The sequence below is a fragment of the Hyperolius riggenbachi genome, chromosome 1 (assembly GCF_040937935.1).
Source record: "Hyperolius riggenbachi isolate aHypRig1 chromosome 1, aHypRig1.pri, whole genome shotgun sequence".
NCBI classification, from domain to species: Eukaryota; Metazoa; Chordata; class Amphibia; order Anura; family Hyperoliidae; genus Hyperolius; species Hyperolius riggenbachi.
The window spans coordinates 382366299-382387355 of record NC_090646.1 but is presented as its reverse complement, the minus strand read 5'-3'; the positions used below and the strand labels follow the sequence as shown (position 1 = coordinate 382387355).

General features: G+C 41.4%; 1 protein-coding gene across 2 annotated transcripts in view; it reads right to left on the bottom strand.

Moving 5' to 3' along the window:
* Positions 1-21057, bottom strand: part of CNTLN (centlein) — a 540427-nt gene that overhangs the window by 497125 nt on the left and 22245 nt on the right. For both annotated transcript variants that reach the window (XR_011020538.1, XM_068234381.1), the window contains exons 2-3: positions 19601-19733; positions 10365-10453 (exon numbers count right to left, since the gene is read on the bottom strand). Coding sequence is in view for 1 of the 2 variants with exons in the window: in XM_068234381.1 (XP_068090482.1) it covers positions 10365-10453; positions 19601-19733 (222 nt within the window). In the remaining variant the exon portion in view is untranslated. The remainder of the gene's footprint in view (positions 1-10364; positions 10454-19600; positions 19734-21057) is intronic.

The window sequence follows — 21057 nt, the reverse complement described above, 5'->3', positions numbered from 1 at the left end:
TGAGTAAATAGAGGTGGGGTGATGGATATTTGGCAAACTGATTACCAAAGGGGGAGGTGGTGGGGGTCAAATACTGGCTAAATGGATTACTAAGGGGTGTGCTGAACCTGGGGTTAGTGGCTGCAATTGGGGAACAGGGGGGGGGGGGGGGGTTACTGCTACACGTGGGTTTATGTAGGGGTTACTGGCTGCACTTTGGGCCAGGAGGGGGTTCATTGTTGCCCATGGGGATCTGGCGGAAATAGTTTATGCATTGCAGCTGTTAACCCCTCCTTGTCCCCAAGAGCAGCCATTAACCCCTCCCGGTTCCCAAGTAGAGCCCATTAACCCCTCCTGGTCACCAAGTGTAGCTATTAATTTCTCCTAGTCTCCAAGCACAGCCAGTAAGCCTCCTGGTCTCTACTTGCAGCCATTAACTTTCCTGAGCTGTCTTATACTTGAGTTCTGTCTTATATTCAGGTTAAGGGGGTGAAAACTTTTACACGAGGTCGACTTATATTCGAGGATATACAGTCCACATTTACAGCAAACAAGATAAGCCCAATTATGAGCAAGCAACTTTACAGCTGCAGAACTATAGTACACTTAGCCATGTCCAGGGCCGAAAATTCCTCAACACTAAGAAAGTAAAATAATCCCAAGCAGCATTTTCTATAAAAACATTTTCTTTTACAGAATCCAGTGACAAAAATGCTGAACAATAAAGAAACAAACGAAGTGCAAAAGGAAAACACAAATTCATCATAATATATATATATATATATATATATATATATATATATATATATATATATATGTATATACACACACACACTTGCACAGACACATCTTCGTTGGGGTAAAAGAAAAAAAAACTCAGCATTTGTGAACAGACTGCTTTAACATCTGCGCTTCACCAGGGTATCCCCTGAGGAATTTTAAATGATGCCTTCCTGTGCTGAATAAAGTGCTAACTTGCACCTTGAATTTCAAACTGTGTCCTGAGCAACCATCCAGTTGGTACAACACCAGCTGAAATCCCAGTGGCCACTGTTCACTCAGGCTTGACTGCAATTATCATGTCAATATTTTGTGCTCCGATATGCAGATATGCACACATGCGAGCTGCATAATACTCTCGCTTCTCTATGGAATGTTGACTTGTGTTTGATGCTAGGGGAATGTTTAATGAAACGAGATATTAACATTTCATTCGATATAGACAATTGCTGTTGTATCACTTAAAATGCAGGCTACAAGGCCTTTTTTTTATTCCTTTTGTTATGGGTTTGTGCCATTGTGAGAAGCTGAAAAGATTTAAAACTGCTTCAGAAACACTTTATTATATCTCCTGAGCTAATGCTACAAATAAGTCAAAAAGAAGGACAAGTGATAGTTAAGAGGGATGTAGCGATTTTATTAAGGATGGATAACACTTTATTAAGGATGGTAATAAGGGTAGCCCTAGACAGCCTAAAGTACAAGCGATCGGGCACTAAGTAGGTGGTGAAAACAGCACATGTTTGAACACATACAAAAGAGAAGGACCAAAACAGAAATACATAAAATTTGTTGGTACACTTATAGCTTGCTCATAAAGTGCTTTATGCCTCTTGAAAAGTGATTATGCCCGTGTTACATCATTGAGCTGTGCATCAACGCAAGTGTGAAAAAAGATAAAGTATTGTTAGGCTGGATCCACACTATAAGCGCTTTTCTGAGCGCTTGTGATTGCTGAGTGCTTTCTGAGCGCTTTTTAAAAATCACTCCCATTCACTTTCATTAAAATTGCGGTAAAATCATGTTAAAATAACCGCATACGCAATTTGCACGATCGCTGTGATTTTTAACGTGATTTTAATGAAAGTGAATGGGAATGATTTTTAAAAAGCGCTCAGAAAGCACTCAGCAATCACAAGCGTTCAGAAAAGCGCTTATAGTGTGGATCCAGCCTTTCCGTATAAATATTTTCTAAAATGGCATGGAAACCTTTCTGTGCACTTCTAAAAATTAAAAAAATATGGTGGTTGTGGTTTTTCAAACCAGTGGTTTTCTTCAAAAATAGTATTAGTCATACAAACAGTTATTCAAGTTATTTAAAGAGAGTCTGAAGCGAGAATAGATCTCGCTTCAGACCTCATAGCTAGCAGGGGCATGCGTGCCCCTGCTAAAACGCCGCTATAGCGCGGCTTAACGGGGGTCCCTGTCCCCCCAAACCCCCTCCGTGCAGCGGGGGAGCACTTCCTGGTTGGGGCAGGGCTAACCGCCGCAGCCCTGCCCAATGCGCGTCTGTCAGACGCGTATCTCCGCCTCTCCCCCGCCCCTCTCAGTCTTCCTTCACTGAGAGGGGCGGGGGAGAGGCGCCGATGCGCGTCTGATAGACGCGCTGGGAGGCAGGGCTGCAGCCGTTAGCCCTGCCTCCAGGAAGAGTTTTCCCTACGACCATTTTACAACCAACTTTTGCGGGGGGTGGGTTGGGGGTGAAGGGACCCCCGTTAAGCCGCGGGATAGCGGCGTTTTAGCAGGGGCACACGTGCCCCTGCTATATATAAGACCTGAAGCGAGATTTAGTCTCGCTTCAGTGTCTCTTTAAAAGGGGCATAATAGCGATATTGGTAAAATGAACAACAACAAAAAAATAATGTCACAGTAAATGTATATATACCTTTCATACTGCTAAAATGAATATTCATAATATAAATTATTCTTAATCTATAGTGAGCTGTACTGCTGGAAGGTAATGTCACTGGACGTATCTGCTGCTTGCTTTTTTGGCAGTTGGAAACAGCTGTAAACAGCTATTTCCCACAATGCAACGAGGTTCACAGACAGGAAACTGCCAGGACCATGGTCCTCACAGTTTCCTGTGGGAGGGGTTTCACCACAATATCAGCCATACAGAGCACCCTGATGGTCTGTTTGTGAAAAGGAATAGATTTCTCATGGGAAAGGGGGTATCAGCGACTGACTGGGATGAAGTTCAATTCTTGATTACGGTTTCTCTTTTAGTACTGCAGTGGTGTGCAGCATGAAAGCAGCCCCTGCAAAAGATGCCTAAAGCCTCACACACACACCTGACTAGTCAGCTGAGGTGGCCAATTAAGACCACCTCAGTCGATAGTCAGGCTTGTGAACAGATTTCCGACCAGCGACAGCTGCTCGGCAAGCGAGCCACCCGGCGGATCAACTTTGCTGAGTGGAGGCCAACTTCTTGAAGACGCTGTTCTGCCGAGTGACGCCACGCTTGTGCCACTCCATCATCATCACAAAGCTACAGAATGCATTGTCAGCTACAAAGCTGACAAACGTCTGTACAGGTCGACCCAGCGATGTCACCCAAGGGGATTGGGTCCTGATCCCCGACAGGCAAAATCAGTACTCACATGTGTACTCACCTTAAGAAGACTCCTAAGACCATTAGCAACATCTTATCTGATGTGGATAATGCAAGGGACAATCAGAAAAAAAACCTTTACTTTCGAATCTAAGTTTTTCGACAAGTCTTACTCTTATTTTTCCTGCTGTGTGATTTTAACATTTAAGTATTTGCAGGAATGCATAAGGGGTACTAATGAACTCGTTAACACAATCAGCAATGGATATATACCGTACATTCCGGCATATAAGATGACCCCCCCAACTTTTCCAGTTAAAATATAGACTTGTCACTAGATTAAGAGCAGCACCCATCAGCAGGAAGGTCAGGTAGCGTGCCTAAGCTGACAGCTCTCCACACCACCGGAGCCGATACTTGCAGCAATCACTTCAGCAGGCACCACCAATATAAACGTAGTAGCTTTATTGTGTCATACAGATTAAAAGGCAGTCATCCAACGACAGACCGCTGTTTCGAGCTGTGTGCTCTTTTTTGTTGATTCATTGCAGTTTTGACAACTTGATAAAGAGCACACAGCTCGAAACAGCGGTCTGTCGTTGGATGACTGCCTTTTAATCTGTATGACACAATAAAGCTACTACGTTTATATTGGTGGTGCCAGTTAAAATATAGGAGTTTGGAAAATACTCGCTTTATAAGACTACCCCTCCTCCAACACACACCAAATAAAAATTTAAAAAAAACATCATATACTGGTGCTATGTATAAACAGATACTGGTGCTGTACTGTATGTGGTACACAGTATATAACAGTATACAGGCGATTGACTGGTTGGATTGGTCAACTCTCCCTCTCCCTAAAAGGATTTGTCAGCTCTCCCTACCTCCCTCTTTATCAGAGCAGTAAGGAAGAATAGATTGTGCTGTGCCCATAAACCAGGCCTCTTTCACCTATCTGGCCTTGCCTGCGCAGTTTCACTACAGTCCTCAGAGATCTGAGAGGCAGTAACAGGATAGGGCGGGGCCAGACGGGTGGAAGAGGCATGTTTTATGGGCACAAGGCAATCTCTTTCTTCCATACTCTGGGCGTCCCAGACCTTAAAGCATGAGCGATGAGCTCTTCCCCAGCATATGTGCGACCGCTGAATCTCCAGCACCCGGTAATTAATCATCTGCATGCCGCGTATGCGCATCGCGTAGACATCATGTCCCATATGGGCATCGTGTATCACACGGCATCAAAGACACCCGTTGTATAAGACGACCAATGACTTTTCAGAAGATTTGAGGGTAAAAAAAGTAGTCTTATACTCCAGAATATACAGTACTGCATTACTGATGAGAGCCTCATTTCATGTTATTTTAAGCACACTTAGTTATAAGTAAGCATAACTGTAATAACTCAATAGTGAATTTTTGTAGAGGTTAACTACAACCTTGATACTAGTCCCAGCCATAGATCCACATGTCCCATAGTGACCATAAATGCAGTACTTATTTAATGTAGGTGCTTTGTCATAGTTCAGGTGTATTTGTGTATTTAAGCATGGAAAAACACAAACAGAAGATCAAGATGCACTTGAAAGGAAATGCCCAATATTAGCAATAAATAACAAAGTTAAGAACATGCAAATTGCAATTCACAGATGCACAAAGCACACTGTCACATCACGCTGAAATTAGGATAAGAGATGATTGGGGCTGAGCTGAGTACTACCCAAAACACATCCTACACAGAGGATTAGTCCAGGTAGATTTATGCAAGCTTCCTCTGTTACCTAGTTCTGTGATAGAATAACATGGCAACAAAGAAAACAAGTGACCCTGTTTGCATATCACAAAGATCAATAGTCTTTCAAGTAGTAGAAAAGTACATTATAGACTGTTACAATGGCTTGGTAGAAATACCTGGAGGTTTACACAGGTCCCCATGGCTTTTGCTCATTTGCACAGCAAAGACTATTTTCATTTTTCTATTTCTGAATATTTAATATAACTACACAGAGGAATACAATGCATCTAAGTGTGTGCTCACCTTGCTCTAAACAATGAATCTAGGTGAGCTAGAAGCAATACAATTATTTCAACAAATAATGTATTCCTTTTTTGTGGTTGGCTCACAGGCTGGCTTGTGCACCCAAACTAAGGGCAAATGACCCAAAGACCTGTCCTAGTCTGAACAAACAATCATCGGTAATGTATAGGTATGTGATATACTGAAACGTGCCCAGGTAGAGCTAAAATGCCAAGACACATTAGGGAGTATTGTAAAAATACAGAGCGACAAGTCATGTGAGAGACAGAATACTCTCAATATTGTATAGTGTTGTTTATACAAAGCACTGCAAAAAATACAGTGCTACCTTATTTACATGAGTCCACCTACAGCTCTGAAATTATGCATCACGGTGCTGCTTTTTGGACCCTTACAAATACCTTCTGTTTTCAGAAGGCAACTTTACTGTTAAGAATAAAAATTATTAAAAAAACAAGACAAGTAAGGAGACTAGTAGAGAAACTTACTAGATAGACTTGATCTGCACTTAGGCTGGGTTCACATTCGACACAACATCGTACCACTTTTTGCAACAGAGATCAATAGGAATGATCAATGAGATGCATTTAATTTCTTCAAATTTCATGTATATGTTATGCAGTTTGAATTTGGATCGATAAAAACTGACAGGAAGTTATTCTGATTGGTCCAATTTCAAGCTGCATATAATCTTACATGCATTTTGAATGCAAGGGGATTTGCAACTCACTGATCATCTGTAAAGATCAACGGATCTGTCAAAAGGTCCAATGTTATATACAGGACTCGCTCAGACATGTATCTTTATCTCCAGCACATGAAAGCTTCCAACCAATGTTACTGTTCAGAAACATTTTACAGTGCAATAACTGCCAAAGTATCTTTTAAGGTGCCCATGAACGGTACAATTTTTCATTAAATGCGATCTTTCGATGCGATTTGAATGATCATACCTAATCGGAAGGCAATTATCGATTGTTCACATTTGCTGAATAATTCTTTCTTCAAAAGCAATGATAAAATCCAACTTTCGGATCGATTTTATTCAATTTAGCAATCAACCAAAGAATCCTTCACTATCGATTCCTTTCATAAACTGTGAATTTTGTATACAATTCGATCATAAAAACCGCATTAAAAGATCGCATTTGGTGAAAAAAATTATACCGTTAATGGGCGCCTTTAGATGCGATTGGCATTTGGACAAATTAGAACTCCTAACACATTGACACTTATCCAATTAACTTTTTTCCCTGAGTTTTCTCACACATATATATGAACATACTAAGAAAAAGATTGTGTTCGGTACTTTTTAACCACTTAAGGACTGCAGTCATAAAACCCCTTAAGGACCAGAGCCTTTTTTTCCATTCGGACCACTGCAGCTTTCACGGTTTATTGCTCAGTCATACAACCTACCACCTAAATGAATTTTACCTCCTTTTCTTGTCACTAATACAGCTTTCTTTCGGTGCTATTTGATTGCTGCTGCGAGTTTTACTTTTTATTATATTCATCAAAAAAGACATGAATTTTGTCAAAAAAATGACTTTTTTAACTTTCTGTGCTGACATTTTTCAAATAAAGTAAAATTTCCTATACATTTGAGCGCGAAAGTTATTCTGCTACATGTCTTTGATAAAAAAAAAAACATTCAGTGTATATTTATTGGATTGGGTAAAAGTTATAGCGTTTACAAACTATGGTGCCAAAAGTGAATTTTCCCATTTTCAAGCATCTCTGACTTTTCTGCGCACCTGTCAGGTTTCATGAGGGGCTAAAATTCCAGGATAGTACAAATCCCAGCCAAATGACCCCATTTTGGAAAGAAGACATCCCAAAGTATTCAGTGAGAGGCATGGTGAGTTCATAGAAGATTTTATTTTTTGTCACAAGTTAGCGGAAAATGACACTTTGTAACAAAAAAAAAACAAAAAAAAAAAAGTTTCCATTTCTTCTAACTTGCGACAAAAAAAAATGAAATCTGCCACGGACTCACTATGCTACTCTCTGAATACCTTGAAGTGTCTACTTTCCAAAATGGGGTCATTTGTGGGGTGTGTTCACTGTCCTGGCATTTTGGGGAGTGCCTAATTGTAAGCACCCCTGTAAAGCCTAAAGATGGTCATTGGACTTTGGGCCCCTTAGCGCAGTTAGGCTGCAAAAAAGTGCCACACATGTGGTATTGCCGTACTCAGGAGAAGTAGTATAATGTGTTTTGGGGTGTATTTTTACACATACCCATGCTGGGTGGGAGAAATATCTCCGTAAATGACAATTGTTTTATTTTTTTTACACACAATTGTCAATTTATAGAGATATTTCTCCCACTCAGCATGGGTATGTGGAAAAATACACCCCAAAACACATTATACTACTTCTCCTGAGTACGGCGATACCACATGTGTGGCACTTTTTTGCACCCTAACTGCGCTAAGGGGCCCAAAGTCCAATGAGTACCTTTAGGATTTCACAGGTCATTTTGAGAAATTTCGTTTCAAGACTGCTCCTCGCGGTTTAGGGCCCCTAAAATGCCAGGACAGTATAGGAATCCCACAAATTACCCAATTTTAGAAAGAAGACACCCCAAGGTATTCCATTAGGAGGATGGTGAGTTCATAGAAGATTTTTTTTTTTTGTCACAAGTTAGCGGAAATTGATTTGAATTGTTTTTTTTCACAAAGTGTCATTTTCTGCTAACTTGTGACAAAAATAAAATCTTCTATGAACTCACCATACTCCTAACGGAATACCTTGGGGTGTCTTCTTTCTAAAATGGGGTCATTTGTGGGGTTCCTATACTGCCCTGGCATTTTAGGGGCCCTAAACCGCGAGGAGTAGTCTTGAAACCAAATGTCGCAAAATGACCTGTGAAATCCTAAAGGTACTCATTGGACTTTGGGCCCCTTAGCGCACTTAGGGTGCAAAAAAGTGCCACACATGTGGTACCGCCGTACTCAGGAGAAGTAGTATAATGTGTTTTGGGGTGTATTTTTACACATACAGATGCTAGGTGGGAGAAATATCTCTGTAAATGACAATTATTTGATTTTTTTTTACACACAATTGTCCATTTACAGAGAGATTTCTCCCACCCAGCATGGGTATGTATAAAAATACACCTCAAAACACATTATACTACTTCTTCTGAGTACGGCGATACCACATGTGTGACACTTTTTTGCAACCTAGGTGCGCTAAGGGGCCTAACGTCCTATTCACAGGTCATTTTGAGGCATTTGGATTCTAGACTACTCCTCACGGTTTAGGGCCCCTAAAATGCCAGGGCAGTATAGGAACCCCACAAGTGACCCCATTTTAGAAAGAAGACACCCCAAGGTATTCCGTTAGGGGTATGGTGAGTTCATAGAAGATTTTTTTTTTGTCACAAGTTAGCGGAAAATGACACTTTGTGAAAAAAAAAACAATACATATCAATTTCCGCTAACTTGTGACAAAAAATAAAATCTTCTATGAACTCACCATACTCCTAACGGAATACCTTGGGGTGTCTTCTTTCTAGAATGGAGTCATTTGTGGGGTTCCAATACTGCCCTGGCATTTTAGGGGCCCTAAACCGTGAGGAGTAGTCTTGAACCCAAATGTCTCAAAATGACCTGTGGAATCCTAAAGGTACTCATTGGACTTTGGGCCCCTTAGCACAGTTAGGCTGCAAAAAAGTGTCACACATGTGGTATCGCCGTACTCAGAAGAAGTAGTATAATGTGTTTTGTGGTGTATTTTTACATATAACCATGCTGGGTGGTCCCTCGGACACTGGGACCACCAGGGCAGGAGGCAGCCTGTATAATACACTTTGTAAACATTACAAAGCGTATTATACGCTTCCTATCCGGGGATCGTCGGGTTAAAAACCCGCCGGCGCTTCCGATTGGCCGGCGGGTTGACGTCGCGGGTGGGCGGAGCCTATTGCCGGTGGATGCGCGCGCATCCCAGCGCGCGATCCCCGGCCAGAGAGTGCCCCAGGACCTGACGTCAATCTGCGTTACGTGGTCCTGGGGCTGCCACTTTGCCGCCGCCAATATGAAGTAGGCGGTCGGCAAGTGGTTAATCAGGAAACATCTTTCCATTTTTAACAGACAGTAAAGAGCAGTCCCAAATTCCATATTTGATAACAGATCATGCCCAAGTTTTTACTCTCCTTTTATGAGAATTTAAAGAGTCACTGCAACAACATATAGAAGAATGTAATAGGACACCCTACATCGATTATCCTGTCTTCCGCATTCAGAAACACTTCCAATATGTATATATTGCTGCATGTAACTCAGCCCTCTAAGTGATCTTCAGCCTAAGCTATGATGTCATGAAGCGTTCTCCAACCAGTGCATACTGGGAGACCAGGTGTTTCTGCTCACGTCAGAACACAAAACAAACATTCCACAGTGATACGCCTTGCTAACAGTAAAATGTTGCCGCCTTAAATACATTTAACATTTTTAAAAATTAAAAGCAGGTTGAGGAAGGATTTATAAGTGGGTAAGCTCTCACAAAATCAATTCTAAAGTAATATTAGCAAAAAGCAATTTTATTCATCAAGATATAGTCAGGAAAGAAGTTCCTCATTAATTCTTATGGTAATATCCAGCACTGCAGAACTATAGCTGTTCAGTCTTATCTTGCTGGGATTAGGTTCAAAAAAAGATTTTTGAAGGCACACTATGCAAAAATACATGTGTAAGCTTGAATAGAATAAAGTGTATATTGCAAATATTTTGACATCTGCTTGGAGCTTGGCTTTAAACTCTTAGTATATGTAATTTTTTTAGGGTGGCTGGACTTCATCTTTAGAGAGTGGCTAAGGCAGGCATGGGCAAACTTGGCCCTCCAGCTCTTAAGGAACTACAAGTCCCACAATGCATTGCAGGAGTCTTACAGCCACAGTCATGACTCAAAGGCAAATGCATTGTGGGACTTGTAGTTCCTTAACAGCTGGAGGGCCAAGTTTGCCCATGCCTGGGCTAAGACTTTCTAGTAATCACACGGTCTTACCTCTCCACAACCAAGGATATTGCTTGGGTTAAGTCTGGATTGGCCACTTGAAGACGCTTCCATAAGGACCATACAAATTCTTTGTCAGCCTGTCGGAAGGAAACAAAATGAATTTAACAATACTTCTAGTACATCCAAGTACATTGGTCACCTATCATGCAGTGTGGACGTTTTAGTTGATGGAATGTTAACATTGGTATTAAGGTTACATTCGGCACCACTGGGGCAATTTTTGTTGCCTAATGAGATTGCAGCACAAGAAAACAATGCACTGAACACAATGCAACTGTTGCGGTGTGAGATTTACCTCAGTAGAGGGAAGCCTTTGGATCTTCCAGAGGATTCTCAGTCTGCCTCCACCTCCCCGTTCCAGTGATGGGAACCCCTGAAGCCTGTGGACAAGGGCTTGTTGACAGAGCTCAACCGGATTGCTTCATAGACAAGCCCTTGTCCACAGGCCTCAGGGGTCCCAGCACTGGAAGGGAGAGATGGAGGGGACGCGGGATGTCTCTGGATTATCCAGAAGCTTCCCCCTACTTACGGTTTGGGGCACTTTTTACACTATAGGTACATTTTAAGAGTCTCCTCATGTGTTTAAAAGAGTCAGGAGCAAATAAAATTACCTCCTTTTAGGCCCGGTTCACATTAGCGTTGTTTTTTTTCCCGGAACGTAACTGGAACGTATACTGTAGAAACGGAACGGATGTGAATGGATCCAATGTTAACCTATGGATTCATTCACATGCGTCCGTTGGTACGGATACGTTCCAGTCCCCAGACCTAAAAATTGCTGCAGGCCCTAATTTTACGGATTGCTCTGCTTAGCGGAACGGATCCGGACAAAAATGCAGCAGCACTGGGGGCAATGGGAAACGGAACATTTCTTTACACTAGTGAAGAAACGGATCATTCTACGGGGAATGGGGGCACGGGCGACGTGAATCTAGCGACGGGAGGGTGAGGGGTGGGTGCAGCAGCCAGGCGGGTGGGCTAGGGAGGGTTTATACATACCTAAGCTTCAGCAGCAGCCGGCGGTAGAGGCTTCAGTCTTCTTCCGCGTCATGTGACTAGTCACATGGCGCGCTATGTAGTCACAGCGGAAGAAAAGGAAGCCTCTACCGCCGGCTGCTGAAGCTTAGGTATGTATTTGCTGAGTGAAAACAGATCCGATCAATTATTGATCAGATCCGTTTTCACTATGTGAACAGGACCACGGACGAACCATCCGGATCCGGTGAAGCGGAGACTGGATCCGCTCACCGGATCCTTTTGGCTCAGATGTGAACCGGGCCTTACTATTTAGTCCTCTTTAGCAGTATGAGCAGAGATGAATCACTGCACCCGCGCGGCAGAACAATGTATTTAACACCGCCCCCCCGAAATCCCCAGGGCAAAATCCTATGGTACTTCCTGGAGGAGGCAGAGCTTTGTGCAGTAGCTCTGCCTTTGCTCCAGTCAATCTTTGCGGATCTCCGCCTCTATCCGCCCCTCTCAGTCTTCTTTAACTGAGAGGGGCGGGGAGAGGCAGAGATCCACAGAAATTGACTGTACTGGAAGCAGAGCTGCTGCGCTCAGCTCTGCCTCACTCAGGCAGCAAAATCCACAACCTGGAAAGCTGTGGAATTTTGCACTGGGATTTTGGGGGGTTAAGTACATCATTCTGCCGCGCGGATGAGGTGATTCATCTTTGCTCATACTGCTGAAGAGGACTAGATAGTAAAAGGATGTAATTTTATTCGCTTCAGACTCTCTTCACAAGTGTATTAAAGCATACAGCTTCAAGTGGACATTTAAGGCAACTCTCCAAAGTACAATCTTAAAATAACAGTTTTCATATATGGATCATGATAACTATTACCAGTCTATATTATTCATTTGTCAAAACATAACAGTGCAAATTAAGGGGAGACAAAACATTGATTAATTAAGTTGTTAAAAAAATGTATTGTTTTTACTGTAAGAAGTCTTTGCAGACCACTGCTACATGACAAGTGATTGCATTCTGCAATCAATTGTTTACTATTTACTAAGGTATGCTCCCACTATGAATTAAATAAATCCAGCTATCTCAATCAAAAGTAAGTAAAATGCTTTTTTGCAAGTCAATACACTGAGCTGGCTGTGAATGGGCATCCTTTGTATCTCTGGCATTCAAGTATTTATTTCGCTTAATTATTAAACAGCTTTTCAAACATCTTGGCACAATTAATAGAGACGCTAAAATTACTCCCTGAATGCTTTTGAGAGCCAAACAACATCTTTTCAAGGAAAGCTCCACATCCTGTCTGGAACTGGCACAAGAAGCAAGATTTCCAGCTGTCCAGGCCTGCGAGGAATCAATCTGCAGCCTACCTAAGGATTGTCGAACATAGTTGTTTCACGCCTGCTGATCAGAGCACAGGTCTGCTCACTGAAAGGTTTATCAGCAGCATAGTAGAACAGCAAAGGATTAGTGTGCCTGCTGTGATGAACATAACGTATATATCATAAGAAATAAATATAAATAAAACAGAACACAGTTAACAGGGTATACAAATTGCCCACTCTGGTATGTATGTATGTACGTACACACACACACACACACACACACACACTTACTTACAGGGCTTGAAGATTTTCATCAAACTTAGCACAATTATTCAAGACCATCCAAACTTTTTGTGAACGTCATAAGCCCAATCACATTTTGTTCACTGTCCGTACTTCCAACGGGGAAGTACCTCCACTATCCCTTCTGTACATGTGACCACACAGATATCCATGGCAGATGTAAATCTTAATGAAACTGAAGACAGGAAATGAGAGACCACAATAAAAACATGTCTGTGGATGCCTATAGTACACTTGCTAAGAGGTGAACATCTGAAACCCAGTGCGCCGAGTTTGAAAAACTCCAACTTAAAACCTAAAATGTTGCTCGCAAAAATATAACTTTTAGAAAAATAAATTAAAATTCCAGCATACATTCAAGAGCTCCTGGAAATGTGACCCCCAAATCGAAAATCTAGTTAACACTGTTTTTAAAGAGAACCCGAGGTGGTTCTTGGGTGGGGGGGGGGGGGGGGCAGATGGGACACTGTGTCCCCCTAACACAGCTCTCTGCCCCACCACTGCCGCGCTATAGCCACCTGAGATTTGCGACAATATTTGTCGCTATCTCTGAGGTAAGCATAGGAGAAAGTAATTCCCTGTTCAAAATGGCTGCCAGGGCCGTTCCTACAGGATTTCCAGAGCTGCCATTGGGCAGCTCTCTCTCCCTGGCCACGCCACCTGCTGCTCCCCCACCTCCCTGCACGCTGTGAATGAGAGACAGTCTCTCATTTCAGTGTCATGACCAAGAGGTCAAGAAAGTGAAAGTGGGCCACAGGAGTGACGGAGAGCAGCGGTTTTTGCGGCTACCTGATCCGCTCAGCCCCCCCGGATGATTTTTTTTTTTTTTTTTTATTTATGAGCCCACCTCGGGCTCTCTTTAAAAATACTTCTTCAAATATCCCCGTGCATGTGTGGACCACATTTGTTTCTTAAGGCAGGGGACACACTTGACTGTTTTCATGCACATTTTCTGCACTGAAGAACTCATGTTAATCAATGGGCTAGTTCACACTTAATACATTTTTATCGAACAGAAAAAATAAACTGACATCCTTCAGGATAATTCTGGACATTTTGTCACTTCAGCCAGTCTACGCAGGAGAAGTACGACCTCTACGTATCTCTCCAGTGGCTGCTTGAGAGATACGCAAAAAGCACAATTCTCTTACGTCACACTGGACGCGATTGACAGAAGTGACAGGACCTGGTACTGAAGCTGCAGACAGCGGCATGGGAGTGTCCCAAGCTTGTGGGGCTAGAGGAAGCCCCAGGTATGTATACAACTTTCTTTTCTTGAGCACTTGTGTCCTCAGTGTTTTAAATTTTGGATCCTTATGTGATTAAGTTTGACACCACTGATCTAGAATATTTACCAAATTGCAAGAGTGCAGTGGTAGCCTAGGAGTAAGTCACCTGTGTGCCTATCATACTTTCAGGTACCGTGCAGATGAAGTAATAAAGTGTCAGAGATCTTGACTAACGCACCATCTGGGTCAGTGGCAGCAAGAAATATACCAGGAGCATACTTTACACACAAAGCAATCTGAAAAACTGCCATTTCAAAATGTGAACAGGCATGAAGTGCTACAAAAGGGTTTGTTTTAGACACCCCTATTCATCTACACCTATATCATCCAAAACCATTGGGTAGAGTTCTCATTCAAAGTGAGCATGTAACAAATTTAAAAATATAAAACTACTCACTGCCCTGTAATATACCAGATATTTAAGACTGTAAGTAACTTTAGAAAACAGGCTCACAGAGTACCAGCAGCCCTTAGGAAAATCTGTCAATTCAAAGCCCCTAACTGCACAGAGAGCAGAATGTCTATGGGATGAAGACAGGAAATCAGTCTGTATAATATGCTTGGCCACTGCCGCTAAACAATATTTTCAACCAGCTTGTTCTGTTTTCTCCTTATACTGCCAGAGAGAATACACCAGAGGGTGAACACTACCTGCTATATGAAGATAACTTACTACGTAAGAGAAGAAATGGAAAAAAGGAGTGCTGGGATGCCATATAAAAAAAAAAAAAAAAAAAAAAAAAAGCTTTCTTTACATATTTCTTAAAGAGGCTTACAATTCACCCAACAGTTCTGCTAGTTTTCTCCTTGAATGATATTATTTGCAAGACAATATGCTTTATCGGGGTGTAGAAATAAACACAAGACACTTTGCAGATAAAATTCACTCTATTAGACAAACTAGAGCAATGTGAATATGTCACTTGCTACCAGTGTCTCCGGCAGTTCATCCTCCAGCCGCATCATCATATTGAATTATAATAAATGATAGAACATTTCCCTTTCATCATTTCCATTTAAAGAATTTCTCTTTGTGTTGTCCCCATTAATAATGGATGCAGCTACAGAATGAGTTTCTGTGGAATGGAAACTGACAAAAGAGGGACGCTTAGACACGCAGCCGTACCACTGAGACAGGATTGTTATTCAGGCTCTGACAGTTTAAAGAAAGTTTGGAAGATTGAGATCACAGACGTCTTCTTGCACATTCTGATTATGGGGGAACAAAAAGTGTTTTCTGCAATGAGTTTTAGCAGCTACCTGTTTACTCATGCTAGGAAACCAGGGATACATTAAATAAAAAAATAGGACATTGACAGAAGAGGAACCATTCTCAAGACTTGTGGACCACTAAGGCTTAAGCTGTCATGCTTCACTGACATAAGAGATTGTTTGAAGGGCCTATTCATAATCAGCAATGGGTTGCTCAGTGGCACCATTCAGTTTACCTGAATGAGGGAGAGAGAGGAAACATACAATGTACCACGTGCAGCACGTGGGATTTTCTGCATTACGTGCAGCCCAGAAAATTATCGAAAACAGGCACAAAATCAATAAACATATTCTGTCTTGATGCATCCTAGAAAACAGCCAAATACTGCAACTGATTGGAAACTTTGGTTATTTTGTGTGGATTTTTTTTTTTTACTTCAAAGTTACAAAAGGCAGGTGAACCGCAAAAAAAATCCCAGAAATGAAAAAAATACATACTGTGCAATACATTCCCTAGTTAACGAACTTTAGGTTTATTGTCAACCCCAATCTGTGCCATCTCTGTCTCCGGTGCCTCTTCTATGCCTCTCTGTGCCTGCAGTGTCCCTCCACAGTGCACCGCATAAAAATGTCATTTCACAAGTCAGGAAACCTTTTCTTTTCTTTGAATTTTTTTTAAATGATTTTCTAAAATACTACAAAGGTCTTTTTTCCACTTGTTCCCACACAACCAAATTTCACATTTTCAGGCCACTCGTAAGTCGGTGTCTATCTGTAATAACAATAACATTTAAGTGTGACAAACATGCAAAAGAATAAGAAATCAGGAAGGGGGCAAATAGTTTCTCACACCACTGTATATATATATATATATATATATATATATATATATATATATATATATATATATATATATATATATATATATATATATATATATATATATATATATATATATATATATATATATATATATATATATATATAGGATCTTCTCAAAAAATTAGCATACTGTGATAAAGTTCATTATTTTCTGTAATGTACTGATAAACATTAGACTTTCATATATTTTAGATTCAAATACACACAACTGAAGTAGTTCAAGTCTTTTATTGTTTTAATATTGATGATTTTGGCATACAGCTCATGAAAACCCCAAATTCCTATCTCAAAAAATTAGCATATTTCATCCACCCAATAAAAGACAAGTGTTTGTGAAACAAAAAAAGTCAACCTTCAAATAATTATGTTCAGTTATGCACTCAAAACTTGCTCGGGAATCCTTTTGCAGAAATGACTGCTTCAATGCGGCGTGGCATGGAGGCAATCAGCCTGTGGCACTGCTCAGGTGTTATGGAGGCCCAGGATGCTTCGATAGCGGCCTTAAGCTCATCCAGAGTGTTGGGTCTTGCGTCTCTCAACTTTCTCTTCACAATATCCCACAGATTCTCTATGGGGTTCAGGTCAGGAGAGTTGGCAGGCCAATTGAGCACAGTAATACCATGGTCAGTAAACCATTTACCAGTGCTTTTGGCACTGTGAGTAGGTGCCAGGTCGTGCTGAAAAATGTAATCTTCATCTCCATAAAGCTTTTCAGCAGATGGAAGCATGAAGTGCTCTAAAATCTATATGAAAGTCTAATGTTTATCAGTACATTACAGAAAATAATGAACTTTATCACAGTATGCTAATTTTTTGAGAAGATCCTGTATATATATATATATATATATATATATATATATATATATATATATATATATATATATATATATATATATATATATATATATATATATATATATATATATATATATATATATATATATATATATACACACACACACATACACAGTGGTGTGAAAAACTATTTGCCCCCTTCCTGATTTCTTATACTTTTGCATGTTTGTCACACTTACATGTTTCTGTTCATCAAAAACCGTTAACCATTAGTTAAAGATAACATAATTGAACACAAAATGCAGTTTTAAATGATGGTTTTTATTATTTAGTGAGAAAAAAAAACCTCAAAACCTACATGGCCCTGTGTGAAAAAGAAATTGCCCCCTGAACCTAATAACTGGTTGGGCCACCCTTAGCAGCAATAACTGCAATCAAGCATTTGCGATAACTTGCAATAAGTCTTTTACAGCGCTCTGGAGGAATTTTGGCCCACTCATCTTTGCAGAATTGTTGTAATTCAGCTTTATTTGAGGGTTTTCTAGCATGAACTGCCTTTTTAAGGTCATGCCACAACATCTCAATAGGATTCAGGTCAGGGCTTTGACTAGGCCACTCCAAAGTCTTCATTTTGTTTTTCTTCAGCCATTCAGAGGTGGATTTGCTGGTGTGTTTTGGGTCATTGTCCTGCTGCAGCAACCAAGATCGCTTCAGCTTGAGTTGACGAACAGATGGCCGGACATTCTCCTTCAGGATTTTTTGGTAGACAGTAAAATTCATGGTTCCATCTATCACAGCAAGCCTTCCAGGTCCTGAAGCAGCAAAACAACCCTAGACCATCACACTACCACCACCATATTTTACTGTTGGTATGATGTTCTTTTGCTGAAATGCTGTGTTACTTCTACGACAGATTTAACAGGACACGCAAAAAGATCAACTTTTGTCTCGGCGGTCCACAAGGTATTTTCCCACAAGTCTTGGCAATCATTGAGATGTTTTTTTAGCAAAATTGAGACGAGCCTTAATGTTCTTTTTGCTTAAAAGTGGTTTGCGCCTTGGATATCTGCCATGCAGGCCGTTTTTGCCCAGTCTCTTTCTTATGGTGGAGTCGTGAACACTGACCCTAATTGAGGCAAGTGAGGCCTGCAGTTCTTTAGATGTTGTCCTGGGGTCTTTTGTGGCCTCTCGGATGAGTTTTCTCTGCGCTCTTGGGGTAGTTTTGGTCGGCCAGCCACTCCTGGGAAGGTTCATCACTGTTCCATGTTTTTGCCATTTGTGGATAATGGCTCTCACTGTGGTTCGCTGGAGTCCCAAAGCTTTAGAAATGGCTTTATAACCTTTACAAGACTGATAGATCTCAATTACAGTACTTTTGTTCTCATTTGTTCCTGAATTTCTTTGGATCTTGGCATGATATCTAGCTTTTGAGGTGCTTTTGGTCTACTTCTCTGTGTCAGATAGCTCCTATTTAAGTGATTTCTTGATTGAAACAGGTGTGGCAGTAATCAGGCCTGGGGGTGACTACAGAAATTGAACTCAGGTGTGATAAACCATAGTTAAGTTATTTTTTAACAAGGGGGGCAATCACTTTTTCACACAGGGCCATGTAGGTTTTGAGTTTTTTTTCCTCACTAAATAATAAAAACCATCATTTAAAACAGCATTTTGTGTTCAATTATGTTATCTTTGACTAACAGTTAACGGTTTTTGATGAGCAGAAACATTTAAGTGTGACAAACATGCAAAAGAATAAGAAATCAGGAAGGGGGCAAATAGTTTTTCACACCACTGTATATGTATATATTTATATATATAGATAGATAGATAGATAGATAGATAGCAACACACCCTATGCGTAGCAAGCGTCTTCCTTTACCTAAACTTGTCCACAAACCATAGATCTAGGGGTTGTTAATTCTAGGCTTCCTAGCACTGCACTTTTCTGTGGAGAGAATTCTATGGTGTCCCTGTGCTCTGCTAGAGTCACAGCCCCAAGTGACTACACTTTCCACATCTTCTACAGTTCCTTTTTAAATGTACTGGTCCTTCTCCATGGCAATGCACCCACCTGACCTGAATTTAGCCTCTTGCAGGTAGGCCTCGTTCACATTACACGCATTGCCGTCCATATTTCGGCAATGTGTGTAGGAATCAGACACACACAAACATCAGAAGTGCATAGACTGCACTGTCTGATGTTCACACTGCATGCGTTGCATTCCAGTGCAGTGCGCAAATGAATGCTGCACACATTTTTGGGCAAAATGCGCGGCTGACCCATTCAGAAAGATATATATCATTTATAGGGATATCATCATAAGTAAGGATAACGTTTTTGGCGAATTAATGGGGGGGGGGGGGGGGAGCGTTAATATGTGAAAATTGCTCACGTCCATAGGTGAAAAGAAACAGCTAATAAAGAGGTTAATTTTGCCCTTGCCATACCTGACACTGGGATAGCTCTTCAGTCAAGTTGTTGATTTCTTCCTCAAGCTGTAGTATCCGTTCCTGGCTGTTCTGCTTCACAGCCATCTTTAGAGTTTTGTAGTAAAAATATAGAGATAAATCTTGTATCAATCTGTTAAAAAAAAACCAAGAGTGACAGGTTAATGCATGTGATAATTCATACACCGTGAAAAGGAAAACAAATAGTTTAAAGACAATCCAATTTTCAAAATCAGTTTTTCGTGAACGATAATGTGACCAAAATGAATCTGCATGAATCATACCTGGTTTATAATTTCCAGATTTCTTTTTTAACACTATACTCTCCCTCATTAAAAATCCAAACTTCACTTCAAACCCCTTACTCTTCAAAAACTCCTTGTAAGTGAAAGCCACGTGGAGACACTTTAGACCATATCCTATTCCAGGTGATAAGTAGCTTGCAAATGCGAGCTACTTACCTTGCTATCGCACGAGAATTACCAGCAAATCCCATTGCCAGTTTCACTTGTGCCATGGCCAATCGTTAGGGAGCGATGTTTTGCTCTGTGGTGCTGTCCTTCAGCACCACGGCACTGCTGCCTTGCTCCTTTTATTAACTACTTGCCGACCGGCTAACGCCGATGGACTTGGCGGCAGCCCCAGGACTGCCTAACGCCAATTGGCGTCAAGTCCTGGGGCTCTGTTTTGCAGGAGATCGCACACAGATCTCCTGCTCGGGTGGGGGGGGGGGGGGGCGGAGCTCCTCCCCCTCTTCAGTCTCAGAGTTGCAATCGCCGCTTGGGAGACTGTTAGACGGCGAAACTGCCATCTAACACATAGTACAGCTCTGCGATCAGCAGCAGCACTGTACTGGGGACAGCCGTGTGACATGGCTGTTCCCCTGGGCGGACAAAAGAGCGTGATTGGCTGGCTGCAGGGAGGGAGGAAGGCAGGGTAATAAGAAAAATAAATGTACATTTTGTTAAAAAAAAAAAAAAACACAGACATAAATATTTATAATTAAAAAAAAAAAACACACCTGGGGGGCGATCAGACCCCACCAACAGAAAGCTCTGTTGGTGGGGAGGAAAAGGGGGGGGAATAACTTGTGTGCTGTGTTATGCGGCCCTGCAGTTTGGCCTTAAAGCTGCAGTGGCCATTTTAGTTAAAATTGGCCTGGTCTTTAGGGGGTTTACCACTGTGGTCCTCAAGTGGTTAAAGAGAATCTGTACTGTAAAATTCTTACAATAAAAAGCATGCCATTCTATTCATTATGTTATCCTGGGCCCCTCTGTGCTGTTTCTGCCTCTCCCTGCTGCAATCCTGGCTTGTAATTGCCATTTTTATGCAGTGTTTACAAACAAAAGGCATAGCAATTTGATACGCTGAGAGTAGCTTAGTGTGTGAGTCATACAGTGTGCAGGGGGCCTGGAGAGGGTGTGTATAGCTTCTGCTAATGACAAGCAGTGCAGCAC